The 25975-nt window shown below is 45.5% G+C and overlaps 2 protein-coding genes across 3 annotated transcripts; one reads left to right on the top strand and one right to left on the bottom strand.

The window, feature by feature from the left end:
* Nucleotides 1-460: 460 nt before the first annotated feature.
* Nucleotides 461-5912, bottom strand: PXMP4 (peroxisomal membrane protein 4). The gene is made up of 4 exons (XM_069952386.1): nucleotides 5743-5912; nucleotides 4268-4330; nucleotides 3832-4030; nucleotides 461-1590 (listed from the first exon to the last, which is right to left on the bottom strand). Exons 1-4 carry the CDS (start codon nucleotides 5856-5858, stop codon nucleotides 1327-1329), a joined length of 642 nt encoding a protein of 213 aa, XP_069808487.1. The 5' UTR covers nucleotides 5859-5912; the 3' UTR covers nucleotides 461-1326.
* On the top strand, nucleotides 3653-25285 carry ZNF341 (zinc finger protein 341). Of its 2 annotated transcripts, XR_011359720.1 has the most exons (18): nucleotides 3653-4045; nucleotides 6144-6286; nucleotides 9149-9259; nucleotides 10516-10700; nucleotides 11455-11604; nucleotides 11731-11955; nucleotides 12494-12692; nucleotides 12894-12978; nucleotides 14579-14775; nucleotides 14859-15049; nucleotides 15932-16140; nucleotides 16292-16388; nucleotides 18051-18183; nucleotides 18284-18395; nucleotides 19708-19778; nucleotides 21460-21647; nucleotides 22200-22288; nucleotides 23354-23426. XR_011359720.1 is itself a non-coding variant. In XM_069952385.1 (17 exons), exons 2-17 carry the CDS (start codon nucleotides 6157-6159, stop codon nucleotides 23684-23686), a joined length of 2616 nt encoding a protein of 871 aa, XP_069808486.1. In that variant the 5' UTR covers nucleotides 3654-4045; nucleotides 6144-6156; the 3' UTR covers nucleotides 23687-25285. The 2 variants fall into 2 exon arrangements, 1 of the variants encoding a protein (XP_069808486.1); XM_069952385.1 differs by lacking the exon at nucleotides 22200-22288 and having other exon boundaries at nucleotides 3654-4045; nucleotides 23354-25285.
* Nucleotides 25286-25975: the final 690 nt, after the last annotated feature.

Raw genomic sequence — 25975 nt, 5'->3', positions numbered from 1 at the left:
AGGAATTAGTAGGAAATACTAAGAAGTTATAGAAAAAATGGGGGAGATTTATCAAACATGGTGTAAAGTGAAACTGGCCCAGTTGCCCCTAGCAACCAATCAGATTCCACCTTACAGACTCTTTGGAAAATGAAAGGTGGAATCTGATTGGTTGCTAGGGGCAACTGAGCCAGTCTCACTTTACACCATGTTTGATAAATCTCCTCCTATGTAACCAAACTTCACCTTAAAGGGGTTGTTCAGGATTAAAAGAAGGGTCTTGTCTTCTTTAAAGGGAATGTATCAGCTGTAATTAATGTTCCAAACTACAGCAGACAGATTCCCTTGAAAGGGGTAGTCCAGCAATTTTTTTTTCTAAAAACAGCTTCCGTACATGAGCTTTCTGGGTACTGTAGTGCATCACGTTGCAATACCAGACACGGCCTATGGATAGATGTGGCACTGTTTTTGACTTAAGGGGTACTATGGATTTTATTTCTTTCAAAGCCATACAAATCTGTAAATGAATTCTATTTAAAAATCTTCAGTCTTCCAGGACTTATCAGCTGCTGTATGTCCTGCAGGAAGTGTTGTATTCTTTACAGTCTGGCACATTGCTCTCTGCTGCCACCTCTGTCCATGTCAGGAACTGTCCAGAGCAGGAGAGGGTTTCTATGAGGATTTACTACAGCTCTGGACAGTTCCTGACATGGACAGAGGTGGCAGCAGAGAGCATTGTAAAACTGGAGAGAATACACTACTTCTGCAGGCATACAGCAGCTGATAAGTACTGGAAGACTGGACATTTTTAAACAGTAGTAAATGACAAATCTATATAACTTTATGACACTAGTTGATTTAAAATAATTCAGTTTGCCGGAGTACCACTTTAAGTTAAAAACAGCGCCACATCTATCCGTAGGCTGTGTCTGGTACTGCAGCATTTTATATTAATCCTGGACAACCCTTTTCAGTTTACAATGTGTGTACAGTGACGGGTGCTGTAAGAAGGCAAAAGCTGTTTTACGTACAGTATAACCTGATGCTCAATGATCTGTAATTTCTGATCGACTAACAATGACCATAAATAATCAAGTTGTCATGGGACGGGCCTACACTGAGCAGCTGGGAAGCATGGCCGCCATTGTTCCTATAGGGCTCCTTATCCTTAATGGAGAATCAGGTGAGGGTCAGGATATCCAATAATCCAGATCCTTGAGGTCTCAATCCTGCCAGATTATAGAGCCTGTACTGCACATATGTATGTAATGGTACCAACTAATACAATCCCTGATATTCCCAGCTCCAGTCCGTGATGTTTGCAGTCGGAGGGCTTCCAGTAATGCACTATTTTGAAGGCTTGGCTTTGTTATATACCAAGAAGTCGGAGATGTCGTGCCAGATGTTGCTGTCATCGTAGAGGTAAGTCATGGAAGACTGCAAAGATGGCTGAAGGGTGTGCCTGTGGTATTCAAAGAGCCACAGTACAAACCCCCATACTAAGGCGCCAAAGAAGGGAAACACGTCACGCTTGGGTTCAGGGATGTAACCTTTCTCCACCGCCAGTCTGGACAGACCAAAGAGGACACGAGATAGCAGGTACATATTAATCTACAGGGAAAGAAAGGCCGTTATTACAAGAGTGCCCGACATTTAGATTACATACGGTATACTGATGTCACTGTACGGCCAAGAAAAATCCATCATAGCACCCCCCCAACCCCCCCAGTAACACTCCCATCTCTTTGTACTAAATAGAAGAAAGAACTAGCACAATAAATTCATAAAAATTTTTAAAAAGTAAAAAAACAAACAAAACACCTTATTAACATGTAAACAAAGTAATTAGTAAAAATTATAATCAGACCTCTATTGCTATTTACCATATTGAAAAAAGCCTACACTACTTACTAATATATATATATATATATATATATATATATACACACACACACACACACACACACACACACACACACACACACATACAGTGTGTATATAAAAGAGGAATGTACAAAACCAGCAGAGAACGGCTCAGGCTACACTCACAGGCAGCGCCCATATCGAAGCACTGTGCAGGAGTGTACAAAACCAGCAGAGAATGACTTACGGTACTATTACTTGAAACGATAATTATCGCTCCGTGTAATAAATCGCTCCGAACCTATATTTGTTGGGCGCCGACCACGCACCGCTACCTGTAATAGTGGTGTGCGGCTGGCGACTGACGATATACTTTACCTATCCAGGCTCCAGGGCTGCTCCTGCGGTCCGCTTCTCCCTGGGTCCCGCGCACTCTAGCTTCAGAGCGGCCTGTCAGCTAACAGGCCGCTTAGCCAATCACAGGCCGCGGCAAAGGAGAAGTGGACCCGAGGAGCAGTCCCGGAGCGTGGATAGGTAAAGTATATAGCTTAAGCAAGGGCTGCAAGGACATTGGTAACGATGTCCTTGCAGCCCTTGTTAAACGATTATCGGGCCGTGTAATAAGCCCGGTAAACGAGCGCCGATCTAGAAGATCGTCTCTCATTTACAGGTATTATCGGGCCCCCATCGACCCATGTAATACCACCCTTAGGCTACACTCACAGTCAGCACCCACATAGAAGAGCTGTACAGGAATTTATGAAACCAGTAGAGAATGGCTCAGGCTACAGTAAACACAGTAAAATACAATATGATGGAAGATAGTGAAGAATAGGATTTGTTCTGCAATGAACAAGAGCACATACAACTATCTCAGCAGAAAAAGAAGTTAAAAAAAAATAACAGGTTACAAGCTAAGAAACAGCCCTGAGTACTGGGACTTTTCAAAAAATGTTTTGCAGAAATCAGTAGTATAAGCAATTTAAGGAAACTCTGTAATAAGTTTTATTGGGCAAAAAAGCCTCTTCCTGTACTTAAAAAGCTGTTTTGCACCCGTCCCCCCTCCTCCTCACTTATCTGTGCATTATCAGGCAAAGCCATCTTCATTACAGAGGAGCAAAGTGAAGATGGATTTGCTGAGTGATTATAACCTATGGAGGGGGAGAAGGCGGAGGGGATGAGTGAGCAGGGAAAGGAGAGAAGCAGCTGTACAGTTTGGAGACTCAGCACATAAAACACTGGATTCAGAGGTCAGAAAGGTCAATGCTTATCTGGTAGCTTGTTGAGAGAAGATTACAGGGCTGCCTTTACTCCTCTCAGTTCTCTCTTATCCCCCTCAGCCCCTCTCCCCTCCATAGACCATAATGGACACACACAGAAATCTTGCCGTCAGCCTCCTACAGCTCTGCCAGCTGCAATGTCACATACCCCGGTGATTGACTGTCTTCTCAGCCTATCAGTGACTGGGGTGGGGCAATTGATAGCCGTCAGCGAGACTTGGAAATGGTGCTATAGAGGCACGGGGACTGGTGTGTATACCTTGTTTATTATGTGCCAATAGCCCCTGCCTGCCTTTTCTTTTTTCATGGGACTACTCTGTTAAAGAGGTGTTCCAGGCAAAACATATTGATAAGTGATCCTCAGGATAGTTCACCAGTCACTGATTGGTAGGGGTCTGACACACGGCACCCCTGCCAATCAATTGTTATGCGCCCACACTACACTGAACGAGGCAGGATGCAGCTGGCTCCATCCACTGTGTAGTGGTCGTCCTAAGGAAGGTGTGCTGAAAGTTCTAGAGATGAGCGAGACTGGAACATCGGCCAGCATTCGATTATAGCCTATGGCCTATGACCATATCCGTCCAGGACTCCCTAGGGCTGAATCCATCTTCTTCAGCCACCAGTAATCGAATGCTGAACGGTCGGACGATGCTCCAGTCGCACTCATTTCTAGAAAGCTCCACATTAAATCACTGACCACCCTTACCTGGCTATTGATGTGATTATTCTCCCCGAACACCAGCCATCCCCCCACACAAGCTGCCAGGAAGGAGTGAAATTGCCATTTGCTTCCCTGTATCTTCTCTTGAGCAGCCAACAGACTCTTATAGGTGAAGACGAAATAGGCCAAATTCCGCGAATGTGTGAAGGTCGCCTGGAGGATCGCTGTCAACTTCTCCCTCAAACTGGAGGAGACACAAGTAAGAATGAGTCTGTATACACTTATATGGACACTGGCCGAATCAGGAGAGACAATGTGCACAGTATATATATATATATATATATATATACATACATACTGAGAGAGAGACACACACACACTGGAAATACAGTTTTCATGGGTAAGATTAGGGGTCTCGTTTGGGACCATGATGATACACATACATTGCCCTTCAATCCTGTATAGATACGAAATATATTACCTTCCGCTTTTGAACAGGAATGTCATCACCAGCGCATGAGGGGCTCGGATTTTAGCTCCATATCTTAAAAAAAAATAGAAAAATGGTATTTATTATAATTTAGTGAAGACAAGAATACAAATTTTCATCCTGAATGGATCATATTCACACAGGTCACAGCTTAGAACAGGGGCGGGGAACCTGCGGCCCTCCGGCTGTTGCAAAACTACACTTCCCATCATGCCTGGGCAGCCAGAGCTTTATGCCCCCTGTATATGTCAGAGTGGACACAATGAGGGGGAGGGGAGGATGTGCCCCCTGCAGGTAGCCATCCCGCCATTATGTAATTCAGGCCTTTAGTCTATTTTTCCTACAAAACACCAAAAGTTTTATACTGCTATAATATATGGGAACTCTAGTGAGGATGAAGAGCCTTGGTGGTGTGATGCCAATATAGGGAAAGGCTTTGGCTATTCGACAACCTAGGTCACATGACATGAAGATTGCGACATCTAATGACTTGGGATACAACATGGCCGCCATGTGACGGCTGCCCAAAAATACAACCTGAATGGATGTTTGGCTGCGGGTTACATGTGACGTCGCTGCGATGGTATCTGTAATAACGTCAGGTGACAGACAAGGCGCACTTATATTTTAGTTAGATGCTACACACATTGCCATGTAACCCTAGTCTAATCCAATCCATTTATAGTCTATCCTCCATGGATAGAAGCTTGGCAGGGGTACAACCCCAGTCAGCTGAGGGGCCATGGTGGCTGTGCGAGCACCGCAGCCTCTTCCTGCATCACGGTACTATTAGTGAGGATGGTGCTGGGCGCTATAGGGCTGTTCTGTTCACCTAAATAGAATCAGGTCCTAGCACCCCCCCACTACTAAAGGTATAGAGCACTGAGGGGGTATTAGTGCACAGCCTCTTCATACAGATGAGCTGGGAGCTGGACCCCCCACTGAATATTGATGACCTATTCTAGCCTTGAAATCTGGACAATCCCTTTAATAGGTTGGAAAAAAAACAGCATTGCAGCTCAGCACCATAAAAAAATGGTTTCAGAAAGTTATACAGATTTGTAATTTACTTTTATTTAAAAATGTCCAGTATTCCCATACTTATCAGCTGCTGCATGTCCTGCAGGAAGTGGTGTATTCTCTCCAGTCTGACACAGCGCTCTCTCTGCCACCTCTGTCCATGTCAGCAGCAAATCCCCATAGAAAACCTCTCCTGCTCTGGACAGTTCCTGACATGGACAGAGGTGGCGACAGAGAGCCCTGTGTCAAACCACTTCCTGCAGGACATACAGCAGCTGATAAGTACTGGAAGACTGGAGTTTTTTTTTAAGAAAAATGAATAAAACTATATAACTTTCTATGACCAGTTAATTAAAAGACAATTTAGTAATGAAAAGTAGATGTAATCCAGAAACCAATGTCATCCAAGCAGGTGCACCTCTCCCTGTATACAGCTCGGCACTCACACAGCTCCATTACGGAAGCCTTTCACCACGGCCAGAGCCGCCCGGTATCTCCTCTTCTTCAGCAGCTCGTTCACTGCACGGAGCAGAGACCTCGGTAACAACACGGCCCCTGCCATTCTGACACCCTGCTGCACACGGGCCACTTCCGGGTTCAGAGGCCACTTGCGTTCCACCAGGGTCACGTGCGCCGTCAAATATGTCCGAGCAGGAAAATAGCCAAAAGAACTTGGTTCCGTCTACAGATTCTTTCCCTATCCCGAACTGTATACTGTATTTCTAATGCTCTCTCTATGTATATCATATCGAATATTTTATCATAAAGTAATATTTTAAAAATGATTAAAAAAAAAGAAATATATATGTAATTTATCACAATATTACTGTTGGTTTTGCTTTCATAGTGTGGTTATAGATATGTCTTGTGTACACCGGCTCCCCCTGCTGGCCACACTAGGCTTTGCACCCAGACGCATTTCCCATAATGCTGCTGTTAGGACATCTGCAGCCTGCAAGATGGCGCAAGCAATATTTGAAGCATTTGAAGGTAAAAGCATTAAAGTGGCTGTATTTTCTGTGATGTGTGTGAGACGGGAGCGGGTGTACGGGGTGTGGAGGCCGGGAAGAGCCGGGGCGGCTGATGGAAGAGCACGGGGGCTGTTAGGCGCAGCGGAGGGGGGCAGGCTTCCGGGAATAGCCGCCTGAGCAGGGAGGAGGGGGGCGGCGGGAAGAGCGGGGCAGCACAATGGCCATGGGCAGCTCTGTGACCTGTACTGTGTGTATATACAGCTGCTCACCCCTATGTATCAGGAATCTACACAACCTATTGGTTTTATAGTAATAGAAAAACATGGACATCATCATTATTACTTACGGGGGACCTGTGGCCCAACAGCTGCTGCAAAACTACAACTCCCATCATGCCTGGACAGCCAAAGCTATAGCTTCGGCTGTCCAGGCATGATGGGAGTTGTAGTTTTGCAACAGCTGGAGAGCCAAGGTTCCTACCCCTGCCTTATTGCATGGAGCTGGGCAGAAGCTGTATGTGGCCAGTGTTAGGCTTCCTTAAAGGAGTACTCAGATTAAAATCGCTTTCTTTAAGATCAACTGGTTTCAGAAAGTTATACAGATTTGTAATTTACTTCTATTTAAAAATCTCCAGTCTTCCAGTACTTATCAGCTGCTGTATGTCCTTTGGGGAGTGGTGTATTCTTTCCAGTCTGACACAGTGCTCTCTGCTGCCACCTTTGTCCATGTCAGGAACTGTCCAGAGCAGCAGCAAATCCCTATAGAAAACCGGTCCTGCCCTGGACAGTTCCTGACACGGACAGAGGTGGCAGCAGAGAGCACTGTGTCACACTGGAAAGAATACACCACTCCCCGCAGGACATACAGCAGCTGATAAGTACTGGAAGACTGGAGATTTTTAAATAGAAGAAAATTACAAATTTGTATAACTTTCTGAAACCAGTTGATCTTAAAGAAAGCGATTTTAATCTGAGTACTCCTTTAAGGAAGCCTAACACTGGCCACATACAGCTTCTACCCAGCTGTCTGTCTGACACTAGTTGATTTGGAAAAAAAAAAAAAAAAAAGATTTTTGCTGGAGTTCCCCTTTAAAGGCACTGTACCATCAGGCCTGGGCTGAAGCACTGGAGGCGGGCTGACCCACCCCCAATCGGAGGAAACCCCCGTTCCTCTATGATACAGCTCCATTGATTCTAATCGAGCAGTGTCATAGAGGGACGGAGGTTTCCTCCCATTGGGCGTGGGTCAGCCCGCCTCCAGTGCTTCAGCCCAGGCCTAATGGTACAGTGCCTTTAAGGCAAATGTACAACTTCCTTTAGTTTAATAATATTTTTATACAGCCTGGTCTGCATCGGCACGTAGATTCTGGTGGTGCCCTCCAATTTTCCACCACTGTCCTGCGATCCGCGCCTGTTTCTCTATATGCAAATAAGATTGCTGGGTGCCCTGGAGGCGGCCCTAGTGCACGGATGTTTGCTCTCTTGGGTGGCTTGCGGCCTTCTAAATCAACTCTGGCTCTGCCTCAGTGTGTCACCCAGGGGAGATGTTGGTGCGCTGTGGGCGCTGCCCCCCCCCCCCCCCCCCAGTGCGCCCTGTTTGCATATTCGTTATCCCAGTGATAAAAAGTGTTTGCAAACAAATAAATAAATAACTGCGGAATTGAAGAGGAAAGTTTTCTTCTGGAAATTTCCTCCTCTTCAGCTCTGGCAGAATTCGTGCGGAAATCGCAAATTCAAAGCCCCAATGACTTCTATGGGGTTCCTGTAGTGGAATGACATTTTCTTTGGCCTGAACATTCGGCACGTAAATTCCACTGTGTGAACAGTAGAGCGCAAATCCCATTGACACGATAGGACATTGCTCTGTACATATTTTACAGGTGGAAATTCAAGCGGAATACGAGTAAAATTAAGCCCAGATTCAACTTGAAATTCCGCGCCTATTTCTCAGTGTGAACATCCCCTCAGGATATGACCAGCTTGCTGAATAGCTGCAGGTTTCCCATACCTGCCCTAGGGTAGCTTCACACTTACCAGATCCGCTAGCTGTATGAGACCCGGCTCCTTTCACCCCCCTCCCCACTGGGTCCCATACAGGCAGCGTGTATGGGACCCATTAAGCTTCTCAGTACAGGATCCGCAGCGGATTTTGCTGCAAACTCGCAGCATGAAATCCGCTGTGGATCCGTTACGTTTGCAGCTACCCTTAAAGCGACTCTGTACCAACAATCTGACCCCCCCAAACCACTTGTACCTTCGGATAGCTGCTTTTAATCCAAGATCTGTCCTGGGGTTCGTTCGGCAGGTGATGCAGTTATTGTCATAGAAAACAACTTTTAAAATGGCAGCCCTGTGTCAAACGGCCGTAGCTTACAGTATCTGTGCCCTAACTTTTTTTCACCGACCCTCCTCATCATTAGGTATGCTCCAGGCAGATTGTCTCCTATTCCCCACCTGTGTCAGCCCGGCACATGGGCTGGATCGTTAAGGCACCTGTGCAATGTTCAGCATGGAGAAAATGTTCCAGTGGCATTCCTAATGATGAAGAGGGTGGGGAGGAGGGACGGAGGGGTGGTGCAAAGTTAGAGCACAGATACTGTAAGCCACGGCCGTTTGACACGGGGCTGCCAGTTTAAAAGTTGTTTTTTAGGACAATAACCATCACCTGCCGAACGGACCCCAGGACAGATCTTGGATTAAAAGCAGCTATCTGATGGTACAAGTGGTTGGGGGGGTCAGATTGTGGGTACAGAGTCGCTTCAAAGGGCTGATTTTTCTATTTCTCCCACTGTCAGGTTCCCCGTCTGGCCCTGAGTCTATCATGAATCCATCTCTATGGGAATTCTGTATTGAAAACAAAGTCTCTTTTCCTTCTTTTCTAGGCATGGACAACCAGACCGTCCTCGCTGTGCAGTCCCTGCTGGACGGGCAGGGTGGGGTGTCCGACCCCACAGGTCAGAATGTCAGCAATTCTGCAGCTCTTCAGGGACTCGGTATGATAATGGGGGGGGGGGGGGGGTTATTACGTGAAGTTCAGGTTGGGCTTCATATACCTGGATAGGTCTCCTTTGTGAAATCTGCCATATGTTTATTGATGGGGATTAGAGACGAGCGAATCCCAAGTCCGATCATTTGGCAATTGATTACCAGTGGCTGAAGAAGTTGAATGCAGCCCTAGGGAGTCCTGGAAAACATGGATACAGCCAATGACTGTATCAATGTTCTCCCATATCCCTTAGGGCGGCATCCAACTTCTTTAGCCACCGATAATCAAATGCAGATTCACTCATCTCTCTATTAGCCAAATTGCTTTCTTTGCTGTATGTCCTGCAGGAAGTGGTGTATTATTTCCAGTCTGACACAGTGCTCTCTGCTGCCACCTCTGTCCATGTCAGGAACTGTCCAGAGCAGCAGCAAATCCCCATAGAAAACCTCTCCTGCTCTGGACAGTTTCTGACATGGACAGAGGTGCAGCAGAGAGCATAGTATCAGAATGGAAATAATACACCACTTCCTGCAGGACATACAGCAGCTGATAAGTACTGGAAAATGTGAGATTTTTAAATAGAAATAAGTTATAAATCTCTGGGACTTTCTAGAAAAAGTTGATTGGGGGGATGGTCCGAACCCGCCGAGGTTCGGGTTCGGCTGAACCCGAACGCTCGGCATCGGATTCCCGCTGTCTGCCCGCTCCGTGCAGCGGGCGGATACAGTGGGAGGACCGCCTGGAAAACTGGGATACAGCCTATGGCTATGGAACCGCCCACTGCACGGACTGGGCAGACAGCGGGAATCATTACCGAGAGTTCGGGTTCGTACGAACCAGGTTCGGACCATCCCTAGTTGATTGTAAAGAATTTTTATTGTTCAACTACCCCTTTAATATTGAGCGATCTTTGGCTGATCATCGTGGTCAGCTCTCGTTTACACAATTCTGTGTCCAGGCCACATGAACGATTCCTGCATCGCTCTCCGCGGCCATTTAAATACATAGCTATCGGTTACACATTTCCTCTTTACACAGGGAGATGTGCGGCCAATAGCGATAAATTTTACCACCGCACAAATGATGCGATCTGGCGTTTCCCGCTCCTCGTCTGATCGCTGACACTCTTACATGGGTCGTCTTACGGCCACGGTAGTGTTTCTAGTAATGGTCGTTGCCTTTATTCGCTTCCTGAAGAAGGGCCCTAAGTGAATTCCCCCCAAGATGGTTCTGGATGACGGGAAACGCTGCTTCTCTTTACAGACGATGAAGATGTTTTCCTGTGCGGCAAGTGCAAAAAACAGTTCAACTCTCTGCCTGCTTTCATGATCCACAAGCGGGAGCAGTGTCACGGCAATGCCCCTTCCCTGGCATCGGTCTCGCTGGGTAACCACAGTGTGTATACACCACCCGTCAGCTCCGTGCAGCAGCCCCAAGTCAACAGACAGGTGAGCAGAGCGAGGGACCGTCAGTGTTCTCCTTGAGATGGACGGTCAAACGTAAAGGGATTTTACAGGATAAGAAAAAGCACAGCCACTTTCTTCCAAAAAAAAAAGCGCCACCCTTGTCCTCAGGTTGTGTGCGGTATTACAGTTCTGCGCCATATGTATAATGTTGATTTAAACAGAATACGTTATGGTCTGGGCCAAACATAAACTTTTGATATGTTGCTGCCCATGGTGAGAATTACAATTCTTTGCATAATTATTATCTATTCAGTCTCCTTACCCCAGTTCTGAGCTGCTGCTTTCTACTCAAGACACAAAAATCTGTGTGTGTGAGCCTTTCTCTCCGTCTCTCACTCCTCCCCCCTCCCTTCTGAGATAGCTGATGTAAACACATCTCTAGGAGGCTTTATCTGCAACATAGTAGCTTCTTTGTAATGCTGGGAGGGTTAATCGGAGGTCGTGTTGCTGATGAACTCACTGTAAATATCCCTTCCGGCATTTCAAAGTTGCAGATAGGGACTTGCTTAGATCAGCCATCTCAGAAGGGAGGGGGGAGGAGGGGGAGACTGAGAGAAAAGCTCACACACAAATTTTTGTGTCTTCAGCAGAAAGCAGCAGCTAAGAACTGGGGGAAGATAGATATAAAAAGCATGGAATGAATTGTTCTGGATGCCCTTATGTGTTTAGTATATTACTTTTCAGATTTTATTGCATTTATACATGTTACATGTTTTTCTTCGTCACCTTCATATAGATATCTACGTATATAGCAGTTCCACCATCACCTCTTATCCAGACTCTGGTACAGGGAAATGTCTTGGTGAATGATGAAGTCCTGCTTTCTGCAATGTCAGCACTTACCTCACTGGATCAGCCCATGCCGAACACCCCCGCCCCTGTGCAGGTAAGAGAAGACCGACCAATAACATCACCTATGTAGGGAGTACATGTAATAAACAATGCTCAGGCAATATGATCACCTATAAACCTGTGGATTAGTCCTTGTACTCATTGAATTTGTCTTTTTCAGAGTAACCTCAGCATGCACGCTGCTGGCACCTATCTCCATGCGCCCTCTCTGCCTCCACGACCGCCACCACAAACACCAGCACAGAACCTTATGGGGGTCCCTGTCCAAGCAAACAGTGGCAGCTGCAGTACTGTAGTGCAGGTGTACAGCTCTCCTATCAGTATGCCAGGGAACACTGGCATGGAAATTCATGGTCTGGGCATGGCACCCTACACCCAGATAGAGGTGACTACAATTGTGGAATGATTTTTTTTTATTATTATTAAAGGGGTACTCCGGAGGAAAAAAATGTTTTCTAATGAACTGATGTCAAAAATTGTACAGATTACTTCTGTTTAAAAAATATCTAGTTTTCCAGTACTTATCAGCTTCTGTATGTCCTGCAGGAAATGGTGTATTCTTTTCAATCTGACACAGTGCTCTCTGCTGCCACCTCTGTCCATGTCTGGAACTGTCCAGAGCAGGAGAGGTTTTCTATGGGGATTTGCTGCTGCTCTGCACAGTTCCTGACATAGACAGAGGTGGCAGCAGAGAGCACCGTGTAAGACTGAAAAGAATACACCACTTCCTGCAGGGCATACAGCAGCTGATAAGTATTGGAAAACTGGAGATTTTTAAATAGAAGTAATAGACAAGCCTGTATAACTTTCTGTCACCAGTTGATTTGAATTGTTTTTCCCTCCCGAGTACCCCTTTAAGTGACTGTCTGGATAGATATGGTTATAGGGTATTCACCGCTCTCCTTGGCTGATTCTATGTGCAGGTTCCGAGTCAGTGTGTGGAGAGTACTGTCTATAACACTCCCCCTGTATACAGCCCGGGAAAACAGGGGTTGAAGTCAAAAACTACAAGCAGTTGTTCACCTTGTGCTGATGTAAATGGGAACAGTATGGGAAGCCTGGAGCCCACTATCCCCAACAAGACTCGGCGCCCCAAGACCGATGGCGGCGGCGGTCAGAATGGTGAGTGCACATTGCTGGCAGTCAGACTATTATCTATATCATTGGCTCTCGGCTTTGCATTGTATGGGGCACTTGGCACCATCACCAGATAGAGAAATATATCAGTACATTTTATATAATGTAGATATAACAGTAGATCTAGTAATACACGTGTTTCATGTAACAATCACTTCCCTGGTTATGATTCACGTCTTTGTTTAGGAAAGCTGAAATCTCCAAAGCTGAAGTGTACCTTCTGTGATAAAGCATTTGGGAAGAACTTTGACCTCCAGCAGCACATTAGAAGGTAGGATACCCCTCCATGGATCCTTGAAATTTTTTTGCCACCACAGTCACTTGGGGGCCTATTCCACAGGGCGATGGGGGCCCGATCAATTATGTAAACGAGCGCCGGGCTGCTAGATCGGTGCTCGTTTACTGGACCTATTACACGGCCCAATAATCGTTTAACAAGGGCTGCATGGACATTGTTACCAATGTCCTTGCAGCCCTTACTTAAACTGCATACATTACCTATCCATGTTCCAGGGCTCCTCTTGCGGTCCACTTCTCCCCGGGTCCCGCGCTGCAGCTTCAGAGTGGCCTGTCTCAGCTAACAGGCCAGTCAGCCAATCATAGGCCACGGCGGTCCCTACCTGTGATTGGCTGAGTGGCCTGTCAGCTCAGACAGGCCATTCTGAAGCTGCAGACCACAGGAGGAGCCCTGGACCATGGATAGGTATTGTATGCATTTTTCAAATCGTCAGCCACCGGCCGCGCACCGCTATTACACGTAGCGATGCGCGGTCTGTGCCGGACAATTATAGGTCCGTACCTATATCATAGGGAACGATAATCTGCCGGATAGGGCCAATTATCGTTATGTGTAATAGTACCCTTACTCTCTGTGTATGATTGCAGGGGTTACAACCTGTGGAAATCCCTCCCCCATTTACCAGTGGTTTCATCAAAGGGACATTAAAGGTGTACTAATAAATTTCAGTACAACTGGTTATACTTCGTAAATTATATATTTTTTTAAATTTCCAGTACTTATCAACTGCTGTATGTCCTGCAGGAAGTGGTGTATTCATTCCAGTCTGAGAGTGTTCTCTGTTGCCACCTCTGTCCATGCCATGTCATAGGTTTTGTATTGGGATTTGCTGCTGCTCTGGACAGTTCCTGACATGGACAGAGGTGGCAGCAGAGAGCACTGTGTCATTCTTGAAAGAATACACCACTTCCTGCAGGACATACGGCAGCTGATAAGTACTGGAAGACTGGAGATTTTTAAATAGAAGTAAATTACAAATCTGTATAACTTTCTGACACCAGCTGATTCTTCAGGGTACCCCTTTAAATTCCCAACCTCAGCAACAATCATTGTATATGAATGCCAAAGAAAGGCGAGTACAGCATTTGGCCGTCCTTAGTACTCCCATAGACAATGAATGTACACTACAGCTCTGTTCAGATGGGGGGGGACCGTCCTCTTCTGTTCTCTGCCCGTCAGATTTGCAGGGATGGAAATCTCTGGGCAATGGTAAAGGCATATGGCATTCTGCAAAGGGAAAATTACATATCTGAATACCCCAGCCAGTATGGTGGGTGTGTGTGTGTGTGTGTGTGTGTGTGTGTGTGTGTGTGTGTGTGTGGGGGGGGGGATCTTTTAGTCTATGTCCAAAACATGGCCAACCTCTGTAAAAGCTGCCATATTGGATCAAGGGCAAGTTTGTCCAATGGAGAGACGGTCATGAGAAAACGAATTGTCTCAGATTGGTCCAAAGGTTATCAGCCCGAAAGTTCGAACAACAGGAAACTTTCCCTGTAATGCACAGCTGTTTGACGTGTTCAGCGTGTTGCCCATGGTGCTGAGCGGTAAAGGTTCCACTTTTTTCTTTTCCCAGTCATACCGGGGAGAAGCCCTTCCAGTGCATCGTATGTGGCCGAGCATTCGCACAGAAGTCCAATGTCAAAAAACATATGCAAACTCACAAAGTGTGGCCGAGAGCGGCGAATACCACCAGCACACCAGGATCCATGACAGTCCAGGTGGTGCCGCTAAACCCTTCACAGCCAGAGGAGGAGAGTGTGGAAAATGGAGGTAAACTGGGTGTTATATATTGGTTATATAGCTGTGCATTGTGTATATAGCGGGACCCCCACTGCTACAGCCATGTCTTACAGTCTCCAGCCAGGTCCCACCTGAGGATTCATCTTCTCAGGACCTGGACTCATCGCAGAGTGGCCCATGTGATGGAGCAGAAGCCAAACAGGGGGTCATGATTGACAGCTCCTATCACTGCCAGTTCTGCAGCAGCAAGTTCAGCAGCTATTTCCAGCTCAAATCCCATATGACTCAACACAAACAGGAACAGGTAAGAACCGGGGTATTCATCTGTAATTTAAAGGGGTATTCCGGTCAGATAAAGTACATCTTGAATCATCCTCCCTCCTGGATACTAACAATTCCTTCCATACTTTTTATCTGTTCAGTCTCCTTCCTCCAGTTCTGAGCTGCTGCTTTCTGCTGAAGACACAAAAATCTGTGTTTGAGCTTTTCTTTCTTTTCTTCGTCTCCCCCCCCCCCCCCCTCTTCCGAGATGGCTGATAAAAAAAGCATCCCTGGCCGGCTCTCTCTGCAGTCTGTGATGCTGGGAAGGTTAATTTGAGGTTATGTTGCTGATGTCCTCACTGTGATTATCCCTCCTGGCATATCAGAGTGCAGAGACAGCTGGTAGGGACACTGTTTACATGAGTTGTCTCGGGAGGGTGGAGGAGGGGGCGACGGAGAGAAAAGCTCACACACAGCTTTGTGTATCTTCAGAAGATGACTGAAAAAGCAATGACATGCATAGGATGAATTGTTAGTTTTCAAGATGGGATGACTTAACATGTATTTTACCTGAGGAGATAACCCCTTTTAAGGAAAAACTATTTTATTTATGAACACTTTCACCAAAACCATGTTTAAAAAAATTGCTAAAAACAGTACTTATCAGCTGCTGTATGTCCTGCAGGGAGTGGTGTATTCTCCAGTCTGACACAGTGCTCTCTGCTGCCACCCCTGTCTATGTCAGGAACTGTCCAAAGCAGCAGAGGGTTTCAATGCGGATTTGCTACTGATCTGGACAGTTCCTGACATGGACAACGGTGGCAGCAGAGAGCACGGTGTCAGACTGGAGAGAATACACCACTTCCTGCAGGACACACAGCAGCTGATAAGTACTGGAAGTATAATTTTATGATGTACATTGCAGGTGTATAAATGTGTGGTAAAGGGCTGCGTTCACACATCTCAGAAGCTGGACCAATTTTTGGAACACATCAAAACTCACCAGGAAGAAATGACGTACCGATGCCACATATGTAACAAAGACTTCTCTTCTCTCTATGAGATGGGCGTCCACCAGTATTCTCATAGCTTGCTGCCCCTCATTGCCCCCAAGAAGGAGATGGCTGTATACAAGTGAAGTATTAGTTTATCTTATGTAATGTGTTACACACTACCTGGGCTAGTGGTGTGTGTGTGTGTATGTATATGTGTATATATATATATATATATATATATTCGTATAAAATCATCACAACTTGTGTCCCTATTATTACTATTATTTCAGGTGTTTGAAGTGCATGAATAAATACTCCACCCCGGAGGCATTGGAGCAACATCTACAGACGGCCACCCACAGCTACCCCTGCCCACACTGCCAGAAGGTGAGAATATGCACCCTCTTGGTAAAGGAGCATTCAGGTGACCATTTTATTATCTGTATTTACATCCTCAAGACTAGGGTGCCACATGGGATGGGGGATATATACTGTTTTCAATCAACTGGTGTCAGAAAGTTATACAGATTTGTAAACTACTTCTATTGAAAAGTCTCCAGTCTTCCACTACTTATCAGCTGCTGTATGCCCTGCAGGAAGGGTGAATTCTTTCCAGTCTGACACCTCTGTCCATGTCAGGAACTGTCCAGAGCAGCAGCAAATATCCATAGGAAACCTCTCCTGCTCTGGACAGTTCCCGACATGGACAGAGGTGGCAGCAGAGAGTACCGTGTCAGACTGGAAAGAATACACCCCTTCCTGCAGGACATACAGCAGCTGATAAGTACTGGAAGACTGGAGATTTTTAAATAAAAATAATTTACAAAATATAACTTTCTGACACCAGTTGTACTGAAAACATTTTTTTTGCTGGAGTACACCTTTAAGGTGTGCCTTTTTTTGAAAACATTGGGGGGGTTGTTGTTCTAGTGGTTGTAAATGTTTCGTGTTGTATGTAAATTACCCCCAACTAGTCATGTGGGCGGTTCGGTGCTGAGCAACGCCCACATGAGTAGTTGAGGGTAATTTACGTACAACACAGAACATTTAGGGTACTGTTAGGAATGAAAGGTTGCTAGGGGCAACTGAGCCAGTCTCACTTTACACCAGGTTTGATAAATCTCTCCTATAGGGTTTGGGAACTTCATTTTTGGAGTGATTGGTTCCCTTTAAAGCCGACCTGTCAGCAGCTCTAGCACAGAGATATAAGGACACAAAGCATTCCCGTGCTCCTTCTCTCCTGACATCCCTATTCCTGCTTGTAAACGCCCAGGGAACCTCTTGATTATATCTCGGCGATGGAACGACAGATTAGAATAAGAGTTATATATCCTGGGATAAGGATCCCCAATGTACACTGCCTTTATGATAGAAAAGAGCAGCTGACAGGTCCACTTTAAAGTCATCTGAACATGCTAATTTTGGATCTGGACTTCACCTTAAAGACCAACAGAGAAGTGGCCCTTACCTGTTATATCAGCCATTAAAGGGGTATTCCACTCAAACCTGACTGCTGCCCATGGTGAGACTAACAATTCCTTCCATACGTGTTATTATCTATTTAGTCTCCTTCCCCCAGTTCTGAGCTGCTGCTTTCTACAGAAGACACAAAAACTGTGTGTGAGATTTACTCTGTCCCCCCCTCCTCCCCCCTCCCTTCTGAGACAGCTGATGTAAACAAGTCCCTATCTGCAACTTTATAATGCCGGAGGGATAATCACAGTGAGTTAACCTCTTAATTACCCTCCCAGCATTACACACAAGCTACAAATTTGCAGATATATTCTGCCAGTGACTTGTTCACATCAGCCGTCTCAGAAGGGAGGAGGGGGACAGAGAGAAAAGCTCACACACAGATTTTTGTGATTTCAGCAGAAAGCAGCAGCTCAGAACTGGGGGAAGGGAGACTGAATAGATAATAACAAGGAAGGAAGGAATTGTTAGTCTCACCATGGGCAGCAACATATCAAAAGTTATGTTTTTTAAACTTTCTTCAGATCTCGGTTACCCTCTTTGTTAGATGATCATTTTAGACATTTTCTGTTTTAGGTGTTTCCATGTGAGCGATATCTAAGGAGACACCTTCCCACCCACGGAGGAGGCGGCCGCTACAAGTGTCAGATCTGTAAGAAATTATTCAGAAGGGAACACTACCTGAAACTCCACAGTCACATCCACTCAGGTACAGTCAGATGTCATGGAATATGTTCTCTATACACCATGGACCTTATCCTAAACCGATTACATAAAGCAGAGTTACCTCTTCTTTCCTCCCTTTTCAGGTGAGAAGCCTTTCCGATGTACGCTGTGCGATTCTGCTTTTAATCGTAAGGACAAGCTGAAGAGACACATGCTGATTCACGAGCCCTACAAACAGTACAAGTGCCCCTTTGCGTATGTATATACCTCCTCCCTGTTGTTGTCTGATGGGTTTTACCCCTTCCTGCTGGGCAAATTCCCCATGTTTTATTCCCCACATACAATTATTATTATGGGGGATGTTTTTTTTGTTTTATTTTAGAATATTTTTACATTTTTTTGACATGCCGAGGAAATCAGTTGATTCCTTAGAGCTGCCCCGCCGACAGCGCAGTTAATTATAATTGGCGGCCCGACTGACCAGACCACCAATGTTATTATCTTATGCAGATGCATCTGGCGCAGGCAGCGCATGTGATGATGTCACCACGCTGCTTGTGCCAGGACGCGGAGTTGCCTTCTACTACAACTCATTTCTAGGCCCCAGGCCTAACGCTGTCTGCAGCCAAGAAGTGAGTTGTAATAGAAGGTGGCACCACATCCCAACGTAGGTAGCGTGGTGACATCATCACCCGGTGGGTCCTGTGTGCGGAGGAGCTGCTGGGGTAATTAACAACTACATTGCGTACTATTGGGGGCGACGACTGATTACTATATTGGGCACTATTGGGGGGGTTACTATCATATGGGTCACTATTGGGGGCACTGACTACTAAATGCAGCATTATTGGGGTAATGATTACAATATCAGGCACTATTGGGGGGGGCTATATGGGGCACTATTGGGGAGTTGACTATTATATGGGGCACTATTGAGGGGTGCTGACTACTATATGGAGCACAAGTAGGGGTGATGATTACAATATAGGGTACTATTTAGGTGGGCTGAGTACTCTATGGGATACTATTGAGGGAGCTGAGTACTATATGGGACACTATTGAGGGGGGCTGACTACTATATGGGGCACTATTGAGGGGGGCTGACTACTATATGGGGCACTATTGAGGGGCGCTGACTACTATATGGGGCACTGACTACTATACGGGGCACTTTTGAGGGGCGCTGACTACTATATGGGGCACTATTGGGGGTAAAGATTACTATATGTAGCACTATTTAAGGGGACTGACAGCCCTTTAGTTCCCAACACAAATGGTGGCAGTAGAGGGGGCCTTGTCGCCCCTTATGGCTTCCAGTCAACAGAAGTATATATGTAAATAAAAAAAATAAATTTATTTTAATGAAGTTGTATTACAAAGTAATATAACTTTATTAAAGCAATGTATTGGCAAAATAAATAAATAAATTCAGACTCTGAAATACCCTTTAAGCAAATAAGTAAGGGTTATACCCTGGTTTAACCAGTAGAGACTTTCCTCTATGGGGAATAGATACCTGCACAGCGATGTGATGACAGAATATCTTTTATTGTATATACTTCTGCAGGTCTCACACTGGATGCAACAAGGAGTTTAACCGTCCGGATAAGCTGAAAGCTCATGTGCTGTCACATTCAGGTACGTTTTCCCCTGCAGCCCAGGATGAATGACAGGGAGACATATACAGTGCTGGTGATGGAACATATTACAGTCATTTGGCTCCATAGTCGCTTTTGCTGCCCGTCATGTGATGCAGATGGACGGCACTCCTGTATACTACAATGCTGACGAGTGATGGGGACAAAGACCATCAAACATTGATTAGGAAACCCTAATCTGCAGATAATAGTGTTTGTTGCTTACATAGTGCAGAATGTATGCTTAAAGGGAACCAATCACAAAAAAAAAGAAAAAAAAAAGGTTTAGGAAAAATGCCGATACATCACTCAGCACACTTCCCAAACATATGCATATAGCCTGTGTCCCTGCCTGGTAATAACCCGCAAACTTACCTTTATAAAGTCTCACACGGGTTGTTCAGCAAAAAAAAAAAAAAATAAATAAATCTTTTAAATCAACTTACGACAGTGCCAGAGGTATTTAAAAATCTCCAGTCTTCCAGTACTTATCAGCTGCTGTATGTCCTGCCAGAAGTGGTGTATTCTCTCCAGTCTGACACAGTACTCTCTGCTGCCACCTCTGTCCATGTCAGGAACTGTCCAGGGCAGCAGCAAATCTCCATAGAAAACCTCTCCTGCTCTGGACAGTTCCTGACATGGACAGAGGGGGCAGCAGAGAGCACTGTGTCAGACTGGAGAGAATACACCACTTACTGCAGGTCATACAGCAGCTGATAAATACTGCAAGACTGGAGATTTTTAATAGAAGTAAATTACAAACCTCTGGCACTTTCTCGCGCCAGTTGATTTGAAAGAATTTTTTTTGTTGAACTGCCCCTTTAATGAGGGCTAACTAGTCATCTGGACGTTTTCCTTTTTGCCAAGTAGTCACGGTTCCCGGGCGTGTCAGCTCTATAATTACGCTCATCAGGACATAATTCAAAGCAATGCATCTCCAGTACGTCCCTGAGAGGCAGCCTTTCATTACTCCGCATGGACACTACAACCGAAGGACGCTGCTGTACTGTGCATGCGCAGTAATAAAGACATTGGCGGGATGGAACGCCCGCCTCTGGGTGATGTACTGGAGATACATCACTTTGAATCACACCCAGAGGAGCAGGATTACATTGCTGACATGCCGGGGACTGTGACTACTTGGAAAAGGAAAGGAAAATCATTAACATAGATTGCGGACCTTCTTAATGTAAGTTTGCGGGTTATACCGGGCAGGGACGCAGGCTATATGTATATGTTTGGGAAGTGTGCTGGGTGATGTATCGGCACGTTTCCTTAGTGTTACAGGCATTTTTCTTTGATTGGTTCCCTTTAAAAGGGAACTCCGGATAAGGAAAAATATTTTCTATTCAAAAGTTTTATCGATAGACTAGTGTATATATAGTCTCTATATGATATATTACAACGTCTGTGCAGTTCTGCCACACTGGTTGTTGTTTGACATCCAGGATGTGAAAATAAACTGTCCTCTCTGCAATCCACTTTGTCTCCTGGGGGTGGGGCGGGGGGAGACAAAGATCATGTGACCACTGTCTCACATTCAGTTTGTTTGCTGAGCACTGACTGAGGATCATGAGCATTATGTAATATGAAAAAGTACAGTAATTCTCATATATATATATAATCTATGGAAGTGGTTGTGTGAAGTGACACCTTGTATTTGTTCTCTTTTTTAAAATCAGGAATGAAAATGCACAAGTGCCAATACTGCTCCAAGTCGTTCAGCCGCCGCGCACATATGATCGAGCACCAGCGGAGCCATACAGGGAATTACAGGTTCTGCTGCCCCAACTGCGGCAAAGGGTTCACCCGCCAGAAGTACCTGAAGGAACACAAGTGCCGACTGCATCTAGAAAGTGACAAGGAACAGGTAAGCGGGGGAGGGGGAACAAGGTGATTTATAGTGAAAATAAAATATTTTATAGCACAGATATCAGAAATGAATAATGTATATAAAATATGAAACCCGGGTTGGTGTGTATGATGCATGTAGTATATGAATTACACAGCATCTTCTTCTTCTGAAGGAGTCCGCTTGGCCTATGACGGGGGATGGGGAACCTGCGGCCCTCCAGCTGTTGCAAAACTACAATTCCCATCATGCCTGGACAGGCATGATGGGAATTGTAGTTTTGCAACAGCTGGAGGGCCGCAGGTTCCCTATCCCTGGCCTATGATTTACTATGACTTCATCAGTGGGCCTTCCACTACAGTGTTATTCCCCATTACATAATTATACTGCTTTAAACCTTAATTATTCACTTGCTTGTTTACTAATTTTATGTTGCTTTCTACCATCCTTATATATACATGGCTGCTCCCTTGGAGACAGAAAGTTTCATTGTGATGGCAGTCATGTGACCTAACAGTTTAAAGGGGTTGTCCAAAAAAACCTATACTTACCTGTCCTGATTCCTTGTAGCTCCTTCCTGATGATGCGTAAAGAACCTCTTAGCTCAACCAATCACTGACTGAGACAGGACAGGGTCTCTAGGGATGACACATCAGGAGGTAGGAAGCAGCAAAGGGGTCAGTATAGTTTACTTTTTATCTTTACCCCACTCCCAGCCACACTTGATTTTTTTTTTCACCCACAGAAGCCCCCTTTAAAGCGTGCCTGTTGCAAAATGAGTAGGGGTTGTGATCACAAGCAGTTTTGCAATATACTTTTTTTTAAGGTTTTCTATGTTTAAATCAGTGTTATCTATACAGCCACTAGGTGTCTCCGTTCCTTGGCTCCATGCTCCCTCCCAGCTGATATTTGGTCTTTTCTCTGTTAAAAAAAAAGAGACCAGACACAGGAAGTCCCCGTCCTTTGCCGCTCACACAAGGAAAGACACCTGTCCATCATGTAGGTTGTATATCAGCTGAGAGAAATTCTATTATTACCTTTTACTAATTCTATTATCAGCTCTGCAGCTTACCAGGAGACAATGCTCTTTGTTATGTAACAAGTCAGTCAGTATAATGTCACTGTGTGGTTACAGAGGTTTTGGTGCTGTGTGACAGGAGAGCTGACCGTACAATGCGAGGACCCCCAGGATTCTCTGCTACTGAATGTGGACACGCAGCAGCTGTGTACATGTGCAATGAAGACCTGTCCTGCTCCATGCACGCTCAGTAATGGCTGTCAATCAATACCAAGCCATGTCTGGGAATACATAAAGGACGGGGACTTCTTGTGTTTCTTTTTTTTTTTTTTTTTTGAACAGAGAAAAGACCAAATATCAGCACGGAGGGAGAATGGAGCACAGGAAGGGAGACACCTAGTGGCCGGATGTATAAACACAGAGTATATTGTATAACTGCTTGTGATCACAACCCCTGTTGAACAAAGAGGTCGGACATTGAAAATCTATCATCCACAAGGGATGCTGTCTGTGACGAAGAGGCCTACGCTCTTTTCTTGTATGGCCCTATTGCCATAGGAGATTTGTCAAGATATTTACAAAGGAAAAGTTGACCGACCAATCAGGTCGCTGCATTCCCTTCACAGACGGAGCTATAGGACTATGTGTCGCCCCCTATCGGGATTTCCGGCCCATCGGGTTACTGTTTGTTTATTTTTGCTTTTAGGTCAGAAAGGGACAGAGAAAGCGAGGACGAGGGAAGCAAGATGATGAGACTGGTCCTGAGGAGGAGGAGGAAGAAGAGACAACTCTGACGGAACTAAAAAGCAGCAGAGATCAGCTGGACAACGGCCGTCCTGCGGAGGAGAACTATCAGCAGACTGATGCGGTACTTTCCATTGTAGTTGATGGATCTGTAGCTACCAGGGAAAGCTTATCAGTATCCTCCAGCCAAGACTCTACCGCCCCTACTACGGTGACCCTAGCTGAGCTTCAGAACGCCACTGACCCCACCTGCTCCATGCTGGCAGTGCCCATATATATACAGAGTCCGGAGTGACCAATGGACCAACGCCATGGACAGGGGGCTTCAAACAATCTAGTATTTTAGGGGGGGGGGGGGGGTTTATTACTTGGAGTGTTTATGGAACTGGTCATATACAGCGAAACCTTGGATTACGAGTATAATTCGTGCAGGGAGCGTACATGTAATCCAAATCACTCGTATATCAAAGTGAATTTTCCCATAAGAAATAATTGAAACGCTGACTATTCGTTCCACAACCCAAAAATAAAGCAGGTGAGATGTTCTGTGTCAATAAAGAAGACTGTGTCAGTAAGGAAGGGGTTAATCAGTTAACTCTCCCTCCACACATAACTCCCCAAGGTGGCTGCAAACCTGCTGGTGCTGGTACTAGTGCCAGCTGCTGGGAGCAAGGCCCTGGGGAGTTGAAGCACACACCGCTTGGGTTACGTCTGTGCATGGAGAGTCTAGGCTTTCTGAACACCAGCGTAGGAAGGCACCGCAGCCTCACTCATGCTCAGTCCTCTGGCAGCAGGGAGAGGAGACAAGGCTGAGCTGCTCGCTTCCACAGGAGGATCTCCGCAACTCTACTGGGTCCCTGACACAGACGGGCACCGGAGGAGAGCCAGAAAGCGTCTGATCACCGGCAGAGTTGATCAGTTGGCAGTGGGTTACAATGAGGGGTTACTACCTTGCTTTCTGCTAAAATCTGAGTAAGCTTTTCTCTCCGTCTCCCACCTCCCTTTTGAGACAGCTCATGTAAAGAAGTCCCTGACTGGCTTTATCTGCAACATTGTGGCTTCTTTGTCATGCTGGGAAGGTTATTCTGAGGTCAAGTTGATAATGAACTCACTGTGATTAACCATCCCAGCGTTACATAGAAGCTACCATGTTGCAGATACAGCCTGCCAGGGACTTGTTTACATCAGCCATCTCAGAAGGTAGGGGGGAGGAGGGGGAGACAGAGAGAAAAGCTCACACACAGTTTTTTGTGTCGTCAGCTAAAAGCAGCAGCTCAGAACTTGGGGAAGGAGACTGAACAGATAATAACAAGCATGGAAGGAATTGTTAGTCTCACCATAGGCAGTAACATATCAAAAGTTATGTTTGAGTGGAATACCCCTTTAAAAGTCAGGTGCTGGGTATGAGAAAGGACGCAAATTTTTGAGCGACCAGGTGACTTGCACAAAAACTCCACAGCTTTGATCATACAACTTAGATAATTTCCCCCTTTAAGGGGGTTATCCAGTATTAGAAAAAGAAAACAGCTGCTTTCTTGCAAAAACAGCACCACCCCTGTTCTCAGGTTGTGTGTGGTATTACAATTCCGCTCCATTCACCCAACCTGAGGACAAGAGTGGTGCTGTTTCTGGAAGTAAGCAGCCATGAATAACCCCTATTACCGTCAGTATAATCACAATACCGCTTCTCCTTTGTATCCCTGCCTACCAGCTATAAATTTCCCCCGCCATAGTGTCCAGCCAGCGACCCCCTAGCCTTGGCTCTCCGGTAATACGATGTATTTCTGCACATACTGTAAATAAGGAATTTATTTATTGATATTTTTTTCACCTTATCTGTGTGTAAATGTATTTTATTGGTGTGTATGGATTATTAAAGCTATATGTATTTATACCATGGACTGTGACCTCATGTTACTTTTACCTTCTATCTGGATGAACTCTGCGGATAGCATCACATGGGGTGTTTTGCAGCTGCTCCATTCACACAGCCCGAGCCATGTTCTCACCATGGGCAGCAACATACTCAGGCTATGTTCAAACTATGTAAAACAACGGCTGTTTTTTGACATGGCCGTTGTTTTACATGTTCATCTGGCCCATACAGTAATTGTGCTGACGCCCGCCTTTAAGTGCTGCGTTCGTGTCACTGTCTAACCAGGATCCCCTCTGTCTAATAATAATTATTTTATTTATTTGTATTTATTATTTGAGGGGGTCTAATCAGGACCTTCCTGACTCCCGGAGGAGTTATACTGGCCTCTTTGCGGTCCAATTGGTGATTTTCTAATAGAGTCTGCCACAGGCAGGCTCTATGGGAAGATCGCGAAAATACTGATCAACACTATATAATGGCAGAGTGTTAATCAGTATATGCAATCCAATGATTGTATGTAATGGTCCCCTAGGGGGACTTAAAAAGTGTAATAAAAAAAATGACATTGCTTCTCCCCCAAAAACTTTAAATCATCCCCTTTAAAAATAAATGAATAAAAATATTAGATACGGTAGTGTTCACAATTGTCTGTTCTAGTAAAACATGATTATTCTCCCCTGGTGTAAACGAAGAGGAAAGAAAACGGGT

This window comes from Dendropsophus ebraccatus, chromosome 14 (assembly GCF_027789765.1).
Source record: "Dendropsophus ebraccatus isolate aDenEbr1 chromosome 14, aDenEbr1.pat, whole genome shotgun sequence".
NCBI lineage: Eukaryota > Metazoa > Chordata > Amphibia > Anura > Hylidae > Dendropsophus > Dendropsophus ebraccatus.
The sequence above is the reverse complement of the archived record's forward strand: the minus strand, read 5'-3'. Positions and strand labels throughout refer to the sequence as shown.